An 11458-nucleotide genomic window follows, 5' to 3' on the forward strand; every position below is an offset into this window, starting at 1 on the left:
TAAAATGATAAATTAAATGTTTAGGCGGTATACCGGCCATTATGGTGCCCTAAGCAACCATTATAAAAATTAACAATAAGAGACGGGGCGGCAGAGCCGCACTCCGGTAATCATAAACGTAACAAATAAATGGAGGCCCCACTCCGAACATAATAATCAAAAGAAAAAGAGTTTTAATAGTAGAGTGATCGTGCTGATAATGTGTTATAATTATATTACTTCGCTTCAATTTATAATACGTATAAAAGATATCATGATATATTAGAATTGTTATAGTATAACTATATCATAAAATGACTGAATAAAGAAATATATCAAAGAAGATAGATAGACGAAGGATGTAATACCTTTCGTACTTTACAAATGAAGAAGTTACACACCTTATATAGGAAAAGGATTCGACAAATTCTACTGTAACAATAAATGATATGGGCTCCATTACAAAACTTGCACGTAAAAACTTGACTTTTGTAACAGATAAATCTTTAAAATCTTGCATTTTTTGCTAGTATAGTAATTCTTTTTGTTAGAACTTCTTAGCGAGAACTTTGAATTTTGCTGTGCCCTGAGTATAATTGGGTAGAAGGCTTGTGTCTTGCTATTATGAGATCATTTCAATCAAGTTGCAAACACATAGTAGCTACATTGTGAATGTATAAGACATGGATCCAATCAACTACTATGTTTTTAGATGTGCATAACATAAGCATTTAGCTAGCAAATGTATTCTTATTTACTACAACTATTAACTAAATCCGAAGAGAATTGATCAACGCTTCTTGTCCTTGCGCCTCTTTTGTGAAGGAGAAGCAAGACGAGGTTAACCAAATTCTCTGCCATGGAAAAATATAAAAGGGAAAAAAAGTTTTTTCACCCTTTGAAAGTACGTGTGAAAGGGGTTAGGTTTTGTTAGGAGAGAAGGAGATCAGTATTAGTAGCAAGGTTTGCCTCTGCGGCAACCAAGTGCACCTGCAGTAGAAGTGATTAAGTCGACCATAGAAGCTGGTTTAGCTGCTAAGCTCGAGGCACTTTCATAGCTAGCTGATGCTACTCCCCCTGATTGTCTGAAAAACGCTCCATTCACTAGCATGTCTCCTTCTGATCTCCAGTTCCACTTCTTCCACTCACTTTTCTCGGCCCTCACCCTCTTCGTAACCTGTCCAGTTACATATTTGGGAGTTAAATCTCTTTTTTTGTTACTGTTGAAGCATAAGACAAGAAGATGGAGTTACGAGAGAACAACCTCCTTTGCAAAGCGGTTCTTGGGAGCAGCATATCTATTGCCTTGACTGTTTATAGTTGGGTTTGCGCTTCCTCCAGTAGCGTACATTTCCCAATGCGTGTAATCGTTGTTCACCACATGGAAGTATCCATGCCTACATCTGTAAATTACAATAACCACATCACATAACAGCCTCACTTAACACAATGTGAGTTTGTAGAGATTTTACCTTGGCATTCTCTGTCTAAGTCCCTCTCCAAAATGGTTATACGCAATAGTTACTTTCATGATCTTGTCTTGTGTGTACAAATCATTGTTTCCTAGCAACATGACCTGCCTCCAGTACAATGTACGATTATAATAATCACTTATAAGTTATAACCAAAGCTAAAACACAAAAGCAGAAGGTTTAGTATTTTTGTTTAACCTCATTGTGGTGTGTGAGATGGTTATTGGAAATTGTGACTGCAGTAGAACCTATGACAACATCCACAAGACCATATCAGCACACTTAGAGAGAGAGTTGTGGTCAATCCAGATATGACTTGACGCATATATAGAAACAGCATCACCATCAGACATATTCCTCATTCCATAGTGAGAAGGCGAGCTTCTGACCATTGCATTCCCAGTTCTTATACAATCATGAATGTGCAGACCATGAACGATGACGTGGGTTATACCCTGAATGGTGATGCAAGCACCATTGGCTATGTGAACGTTAGCACCACGAGCATCAATGGTCTTGTAACTGTTCATAATCAGCTCTTGTTTCAACGTTATCACCATATCTCTTTTGAAGATAATCCACAGTGGCTCAACTTGGATAACTGCGTGGCGTAGAGTACCTGGCTTGGGATACTCCATGTCCTCGTCGGTTGGATCAGTGACGACGTAGAAACGCCCGTCACGACCACCGGTGGCGTTGCTCCCAAAACCCATGCCACAATCGGCGAGGCGTTTACGGTTCTTGTGCCAGTTAGGGTCACAACGCCAACAGTCGTCTATGAGATTGCCATTCCCACAGGAGAAGAAACTAAGCTTCCTCCTTTCGGTGATATTCTGTTCGTTCCTGTAAATTTCAATAATTAGCAACTCACCTTTCCCACTATCTAATCATATTATCACATTCGCACGCACGCACTATACATTGAATCAAGAATGACCAATCTAGTTCCATTTTTGTTAAATAACTACTTTATGAAAATTCTTAATGGATGGAAATAAATGCATTCACACACGCACACACACACCACTTGCATGTATAAAAGAAGAAGCTCACGTATAAAGGAGCGCAGCAGAGACTTCGTTGGCAACCTGGTCTGGATCAGCAACCGCGTGTTCATTCAATTCTACACCTTCATGTCTGAAAACAAAGCCACCCAAAAGAAATGACGCAACCAATAAATTTATTCTTCCTTTTTGAAGAAATGTCTGGTGTTTTATAAAAATCTACCTTTTAGAAAAAAACATTACTACAAAAATAAACTAAAAATCTACTTAATTAGTTATTAATGAAAAATAGTAGAATATAATAGGTTACACATTTTTTAATTGATGGTGAAACATCTTACATATTGAAACATCTTATAAACTTTTTTTTTTTAAATATCACATATTGTAACATAGAAACATAGGAATTAATATATCACCAAAAGGTGTTCAAAAAAAAAAAAAATATATATATATATATCACCAAAAAGAAAACTAATTTAAAACATTGTCACACGCAAGTAATGACCCGACCTATTTGAGAGAGCAGGGTGTGTCTCATCTCATGTCTGTGTGTGAGCGTTGATCAAGAACACATAATAAGACTCCATTGAGATTCACAGGAAGTCGTTAAAGACCAGATTATGGAAACTTTACTACAAGATTCTTATGTGGAACCCTATCTATCTGTGAAGAAACTATCACCTAAAGGTGTTTCCTTTAGCCTTATTGTTGCAACACACACCCACCAAGACTCAACCTTTTCTCGCTTGAATGAAGAAACAGAGTTTATGAAGCAGAGTTCGAGAAACAGAGTAATGAAAAAACAGAGTGAAGAAGAAAGAACAGAGCAAGACTCAGCGATTGTTAACCCAGTTACACCCGTTAACGAGGGTGTTAGTCTGGGCCGGGAACTGTCTCCCGGAATCCACTAGATCAGAGTTTACAAGTGTATTTGAATCTCAAGGTCTTTGCAGTACCTATCTTGATTCTAACGTAGCTTACAAACTCAAAGAACACTCACAAGTTTACACTTTGAAAAATGCTCTCTTTTCTGCTCTCATCTATCTCTCTCAACTAAGACACATATATATACTCACTCACACTTGACCTAATGCTCTTCGGATGATCCAGCTGGCCACGCTCCATCCGTACGACCCATTAAAGACGCATAACGTTAACTCCCTGCAGAGAAGCCGACAAAATATGCTTTAACATACTGAGCCTCAACAGCTAGTCTTGTGGTCCTTCAATCCCAATAAGTCACGTGAGTTGTGCCTCGTCATCAGTTGCTTTCTCTCCACGCCTAGCTTAGTTTTGAACTTGTCTTGATCTTCTTTGCTAATTCCTTAACAAATCTCCACCTAGTAAAGATAGATCACCAACACTGAGACTGACGCTTATACCTGAGAGTTTGAGATAGATCCTTAGTATCTAGTTTCTTGGATTCCAGTTCCCGGAGCCTGAGTTCGATTACTCAGTTCTGACCCTCAGCAAGTCCATTGCAGCTTTGAACTTACTGACTGGTACAATCTTCGTAACGATATCTGCAGGGTTGATCAATGTAGATATCTTCGTCACCTTCAAGAGACCCTTCTCAATGATCTCTCTGATCTTGTGATACTTGGTGTCAACGTGTTTCGTTCTTTCATGATACACGTTATTTTTGGATAAGGCAATCGCACTCTGAGAGTCACAGAAGATCTCCACACACTTCTGTTCATATCCAAAATCCATTAGCAGACCTTTGAGCCATAGCGCTTCTTTTCCTGCATCATTCATCGCCAAGTATTCTGCTTCAGTAGTGGAGAGTGTCACCACTTTCTGTAGCCTTGATCTCCAGCTTATGGTGTTTCCACCAAGAGTAAATACTACTCCACTGATTGACCTTCTCTTATCACGATCCGCCGCATAGTCTGAGTCGCAGTAACCTTTCAACACGAAGTCAGACCCTTTCCTGTAGCAGAGCTTTATCTTCATAGAGCCTCTGATGTACCGCAAGATCCATTTAACTCCTAACCAATGATCCTTGATAGGATTTCCCATGAACCTACTGATGATACCCACAGTATATGCCAAATCTGGTCTTGTACAGATCATGGAGTACATCAAGCTTCCAACTGCATTTGCATATGGAACTGTTCTCATGTACTCTTCATCCTTCTTCAGCTGTTCCTTTGTAGCAGAGCGAAACTTCATATGAGCACCCAGAGGTGTTACAACATCTTTGGATTGCTCCATCTTGTAGGTCTCTAGGACTTTCTCCATGTAACCCTCCTGTGACAACCATAGCTTCCCATTCGCTCTATCTCTCCTAATCTCAATCCCAAGAATTTTCTTAGCCGGACCGAGATCCTTCATTTCAAACTTCATACTGAGTTGCTTCTTCAACTCCAGAACTAACTTCTTGTCCTTTGCAGCCACCAACATGTCGTCGACGTAGATCAGAAGATAGACTTTCGCGCCATCTTCACACGTCTTGACATACACACAACTGTCTCTGTAACTTCTTACAAAGTTAAGCTCAGCCATGAACCCATCAAACTTCTGATTCCATCTTCTTGGTGCCTGTTTTAAGCCGTATAAGGCCTTTCTCAGTAAGCAGACTTGACCTTTCTTGAACTGACCTTCATAACCTTCAGGTATCTCCATGTAGATCTTTTCATCTAGCTCTCCGTGAAGGAAAGCTGTTTTTACATCAAGCTGCTCTAGCTCTAGATCTTCCTCAACAACAATAGTAAGAAGAATCCTTATAGATACGTGTCTTACTACTGGTGAGAAGATCTCTGTGTAGTCTATTCCCTCTCTCTGCGCATAACCCTTTGCAACAAGGCGTGATTTGTGTCTTGGTCTTTCAACTCCAGGGATACCACTCTTCCTTTTGTACACCCACTTACAACCAATCACGCGTTGTCCTTTCGGTCTGTTAACTACATCCCATGTGTGGTTTATTTTGTGAGATTCCATCTCTTCATCCATACCCCCACTCCAGAACTCCCAGTCTTTATCCTCTCTAGCTTCTTTGTAACTCGTTGGTTCTTTGAAGTCACCATCTACTGTGGTGATCAGTGACTCAGCATCAAAACAGTCTTCTTCATCATCAGTGTCTTCACTGTAATAACCCTCAATATCAAACCTCCTAGTGGCTCTGACTGTTCTGCGTTCTCTGTCTCTGACTAGGTGATAGCTCTCAGGTGAGTCGCTGGTCTCATCTACCTGATCATGATCATGTTCTGAGTCGTGATCATATTCTGCATTCTGTTCATCATTTTCTTGATTCTCAACATCCTGCTGACCCTGTTCTGCAACTTCAGTATCGCTCTGTGTATCTCCACCTGAACTGATATCACCTGCTTCTCCAAGATCTATGTCAAACGTAGCTTCAGCAGATTCATAGTGTTCCCCTTCCTTTTGTTTCCCCTTCTTAATGACATCTTTATAGACAGCATTTTCTTGGAAGATTACGTTTCTGCTTATCTGACACTTCTTCTCTTCCAGTAACCAAACTTTGTAGCCCTTAACTCCTGGAGGATATCCAAGTAGCACTGCCTTCTTGGCCCTTGGGCTGAGTTTCCCATCACTTGTATGAATGAAACAGACACACCCGAACCTTCTCAAGTAGCTGTATACAGGTGCTCTTCCAGTCCACTTCTTGTCTGGAATTTCAAACTTGATTGCAGACAAGGGTGTCTTGTTGATCAGTGTAACTGCAGTCTGTGTAGCTTCTGCCCAAAACGTTCTAGGTAAGCCTGAATCACTTAGCATGCTTCTGACTTTCTCTAGTATAGTGCGGTTCATCCTTTCAGCTACTCCGTTTTGTTGGGGAGTGTAAGCACACGTCCTGTGTCTTACAATGCCTTTCTCCTTGCAGAAGTTATCAAATCTTGTGTTGCAAAACTCAAGACCGTTGTCGGTTCTTAGAACTTTTACCTTCTTATCCGCTTGGTTCTCAATCATGTTGCACCACTCTACAAAAGTGCTGAATGCTTCATCCTTATGTTTCAAGAAATAAACCCATGTCTTCCTCATGAAGTCATCTATAAACAAGATGAAGTACTGGCACTTCCCAAGAGAGAATGGAACACTCGGTGCTCCCCACAAGTCTGAGTGGACATAATCAAGCTTATCTTTAGTATCATGAGTTGCAACTGAGAAACTGACCCTTTTAGCCTTCCCATACACGCAGTCTTCACACATATCAAACACTGAAACCTTCTTCCTATCCAGTAGTCGCTTCTTTACCAATAGACTGAGATTTTTCTGGCTCATGTGTCCTAACCTCCGATGCCACAAGATTGTGTCATCAGCCTTCTTCTCAGTAGCATAGGACTGACCAACTTCAGGTTTTCCTTGTAGTAGATACAATTTGTCATGTCTCTTTCCCTTTAAGACAATCTTGTTATCTTTATGGATACTCAAGATGCCTTCTTTTGATTCAAAACTGTATCCAAGCTCCTCCATTGTTCCCACTGAGAGCAGATTTCGATCCATCTCTGGAATGTATCTGACTCCAGTTAACAGAAACACTGACCCGTCTTCGTTTTTGATCCTTACAGTTCCTGTACCTCTGACCTTTGAAGTTGTCTTGTTCCCCATGCGTACTGACCCTCCACTGACGTCCCTTAGAGTTTCAAACCACTCCTTCTTGTACGTCATATGATAACTGCAGCCTGTGTCCAACACCCATTCATTCTCGAGATTTATATCCGTTGAATAAAGAGCTTCCAGAACATATAAACCTGCAGCTTCGTTCTTGTTATCTTTTACCATTGCAGCCTCTCCTCTGTTGCTGCTCCCTTGGTGTTTTGGTTTGTTTTGAGATTTGCCTTTGTTTGGGCAAGATCCCTTGAAGTGTCCTTCTTCACCACACGACCAGCATACCTTTCTTCCTCGTGACTTTGAGCGTGACTTAGACCTTGAGTTCCTGTCTCGATTATCTGACCTCCCACGCTGTTCCCCTTTCTCTCTAGCATATAAACTTTCTGCTTCACCTTTAGACCCCTTTGAGTTTGAACCATTTTCAAGCTCCTTTGCGTATATTGCAGCAACAACTTCATCCAGAGTGAGAGTTGTTCTTCCTGTGCCGTATCTCAGCGTGTCTCTCAGTTGGTCAAACTGTCTTGGTAGAGACATGAGTAGCAATATAGCTTGGTCTTCATCGGGTACTTGAACATCAATGTTCTCTAGATCTGTTATAAGATGTAGGAACTCATCGATGTTGCTCTCAATGGACAGACTGTCAGACATCTTGAACCCATAGAGCTTCTGCTTAAGATAGAAACGATTTGGGAGAGCTTTGGCGAGATACAACATGTCTAACGCCTTAAGCATCCCTGCAACGGTTTCTTCCTTTCGTATCTTCCTCAGAACTCTGTTTGTGACGCTCAGGATGATGGTGCTCCTGGCCTTTTTGATTTTCTCAGCTAAAGCTTCTTCCTTTTCTTCAGCTACCTTCTTCTCTTCCGGTGTTTCATCCGGATCTCGAACCTTCTCCTTGACTTTATCAGACTCTTCTAAGGCTTTGCTCAGCCCTTGAAGATCCATCTGTGCCAAGAGTTTGTCTTTCCATAACATGTAATCTCCATGGCCATCGAACTTCTCGATCTCGATTCTTGGTGACGACATGATCTCGTACAGAGACCAAAGCTCAGAACCTGAGCTCTGATACCAATATGTGAAGAAACTATCACCTAAAGGTGTCTCCTTTAGCCTTCTTGTTGCAACACACACCCACCAAGACTCAACCTTTTCTCGCTTGAATGAAGAAACAGAGTTTATGAAGCAGAGTTCGAGAAACAGAGTAATGAAAAAACAGAGTGAAGAAGAAAGAACAGAGCAAGACTCAGCGATTGTTAACCCAGTTACACCCGTTAACGAGGGTGTTAGTCTGGGCCGGGAACTGTCTCCCGGAATCCACTAGATCAGAGTTTACAAGTGTATTTGAATCTCAAGGTCTTTGCAGTACCTATCTTGATTCTAACGTAGCTTACAAACTCAAAGAACACTCACAAGTTTACACTTTGAAAATGCTCTCTTTTCTGCTCTCATCTATCTCTCTCAACTAAGACACATATATATACTCACTCACACTTGACCTAATGCTCTTCGGATGATCCAGCTGGCCACGCTCCATCCGTACGACCCATTAAAGACGCATAACGTTAACTCCCTGCAGAGAAGCCGACAAAATATGCTTTAACAGACTGAGCCTCAACAGCTAGTCTTGTGGTCCTTCAATCCCAATAAGTCACGTGAGTTGTGCCTCGTCATCAGTTGCTTTCTCTCCACGCCTAGCTTAGTTTTGAACTTGTCTTGATCTTCTTTGCTAATTCCTTAACACTATCAATTTTTCAATATATTTACTTGACGTGTATAAAACTTTTAGGGGAAGAAAAAAGACACAGCATGTGTGAGTAGCCAATAATAAAGGCGAAAAGAGACTAGGCTTTCTATTGACTATATTTACCTGATCGCAAAGGTTGAATTGTTACAGCTCTGCGAATCCTCTGTTTTCAACCTCCTGGGGGAAAAATCAAGTTTCCGAGAAAGAACAAGTTAGTAAACTATACGTAGCTAAGAAACTGAAACTAGAGAAGAAAAGAGAAGAGAGGCAGAGAAAAACAGAGACCTCGACAGAGAGACTTGGTTGTTCCCGAGATTAGTCCCTGTAAGTGCGCATACGACAAAGATGAGGAGCACGACGAAACAAGCACTCGTCAGTTTCTGAGACGATGACGCCATTGGAGAACCTTCTTTTTTCTCCCTCTCAATAAGGTTTTCTCGGGAGCGAAAGGGAAAAATAAAATGCAGAGTGAGTGTGACAGAGTTGCACAAGCTCCAAGATAACGTTGTCGTTATTTGATACCGCTACTTAACGGAGCTTTACTCTGGTAAGTGGTTACTTAACCAAAAACCGGTTGGTTACTTGTTGAAAGTCACAAATTTTCAGTTTTGTCGTTCAAACACGATAAGCCTGGTTTTAACGCCGTTACTTTAACCAAACCCTCTTTAACTGCTGGTAACCGCCGTCATCTTTTTTTTTTTTTGATCAAACACAATTTCATTGAAACTTAAAGAGTTTACACTCCATTAGAGGAGGCTAAGTTAAGCAATGAGAGGGCTGATTTTGCCACCGAATCAGTCATCACATTACTCAAACGAGGAACATAGGAAAAGAAAATAACATCAAACAACAAGCTAAAGTGATAGATGTCGAATAAAATGCCAAACAAAGCTGGAACCGAGCCTCTCTCCTTAACAAGCTTCACCAAGGATTGAGAATCGGACAGTATCATCAGGGATTTAATATTCAACGAGGCAGCATGCATTACCGCCGAACGTATGGCGAGGCATTCAGCCATGATCGCCGAAGAGACAAAGCGACGTGAGTCACTGATAGGAGCAGGACATTGTCCCACCGTTCCGGAGAACACTCCACCTGTACCACAGTTTCTAGATGTGGCATCCCAAGCACCATCAACATAACAGAGCATAATACCTTGCGGGGGAGAGAAGGTCAGTCGAGTAGCAACAGATGGTGGGTTAGAAAATAACGGGCCAAGCCCAACATGTTACAACCGAAAAAGCCCAAAACTTAAAAGAGGCAAAAAGCCCAAACTAAACAAATAGGCCCGAAGCCCAATAAGAGAAACCCCAGGAGCTGCTGCGTACAGCCGCCGCAAACTTACTCCTCCGAGTCCCTTTCACCACGCTCCATTTGAGCCACCACCGGATAAACAAGAGACGATTCACCGGAACTCACCGGCATGCAACCGCTCCACACCGTCTTCACCGCAAGTTTCTTCTTCTCAGGTGTTATCTAAAACGGAGAGAAGCAATCGTAGAAACTAGATCTTAGCCACCGCAATTCATTACAACCACCAGAAGGAAGCTTCGCGTGAACCACCATCGTCGGAAAGCTTTGATTCTCTTCCGACTACAGAACCAACTTCTACCTTAAAAACTTCTTCATCTGCTCATCTAAATCGTCGGAGAGTTTACAATCGACAACAAGAGTCGAAATCTCATCCGAACTGACCCATCAAATACACGCAGATCTACAAACCGAACGAAAACCAAAACACACAGAAACTAAACAAAACCGCCGTCGACTGAAAGATCTAGCGATGCGGGAACTAAGGCCGACCGTCCCCCTTTATCGGAACAGGGGCGACGACGGAAGCTAAAGCCGCACGACCACCGAAGAGATATGGTGCACCGCCGGTTACAAAAAGAAAACAGACCATGAAGACTCGCACACTCTCGACAAAAAATCCCAACCGACGGCGTATCTATAAGAGCCCACTGCCGTCGGTCAGAAAAGGAGCCACCGCGATTTACTTTTTCTCTCTCACTTTCTCTCCTCTTGATCCATTGGTAGAGGTAAATGATTATACCGCCCTCATCTTCTATGGTGTATAATAAGATTGTCATTTATTAAAAACCATCTAAAAGTATAAAGTAGAAAACCATGTTAAAGTTCAACAAGTTTGACAAGAAAAAGTTTAACAATATTTGATTTAAAAGTCATTATCATCGTTTTTAGCAAAAAAATAAAGTCATTATCATCTTTTTTTGTCAATATAACCTGTACTTCAATTTCAAAGTATCTATATATATATGAGGCTAAAATATTATATTGTAAAAAAGATCTTTTTTTCTTATTTCTGATAAAACTCTGAACTCATTTACCTTAGACTAAAACCATGACAATTCCATATGAAACCAACTCCCTCTGTTAATTATATATTTATATGACAAGATGACTTGCGTAACTACATTTTTGTTATATAATGTATATATATATTCATATCTGAACAACTACTTTATTTTTAAACTAGAAGATGATAACAACAACAAAAACTGACCAACCGCTCTAAAACAACCACGAGATACATACACACTAAAGTCTAAATTACTTAAAATTTTCTTCCACAAAAACTAAAATGAAGATATGTTAAATATGACTCAAAATTTGATTTTGAATACAAAAGTGTATCCCAAATTCGATTAAATGTAAAAATA

At 40.8% G+C, this 11458-nt stretch overlaps 2 protein-coding genes across 2 annotated transcripts; both read right to left on the reverse strand.

The window, feature by feature from the left end:
* Positions 1–614: 614 nt before the first annotated feature.
* LOC108858208 (probable pectate lyase 15) lies at positions 615–2390 on the reverse strand. Its single transcript, XM_057010764.1, is given in 5 exon segments — positions 615–1156; positions 1244–1382; positions 1452–1555; positions 1650–1721; positions 1724–2390. Coding segments are annotated over 5 exon segments (981 nt in total). The 5' UTR covers positions 2165–2390; the 3' UTR covers positions 615–931.
* A 7123-nt stretch (positions 2391–9513) lies between these two features.
* On the reverse strand, positions 9514–10343 carry LOC108858209 (uncharacterized). The gene is made up of 3 exons (XM_018632168.1): positions 10338–10343; positions 10123–10253; positions 9514–9886 (listed from the first exon to the last, which is right to left on the reverse strand). Exons 1-3 carry the CDS (start codon positions 10341–10343, stop codon positions 9514–9516), a joined length of 510 nt encoding a protein of 169 aa, XP_018487670.1.
* Between the last annotated feature and the right edge of the window lie 1115 nt (positions 10344–11458).

This window comes from Raphanus sativus, chromosome 5, assembly GCF_000801105.2.
Source record: "Raphanus sativus cultivar WK10039 chromosome 5, ASM80110v3, whole genome shotgun sequence".
Taxonomy (NCBI): Eukaryota; Viridiplantae; Streptophyta; class Magnoliopsida; order Brassicales; family Brassicaceae; genus Raphanus; species Raphanus sativus.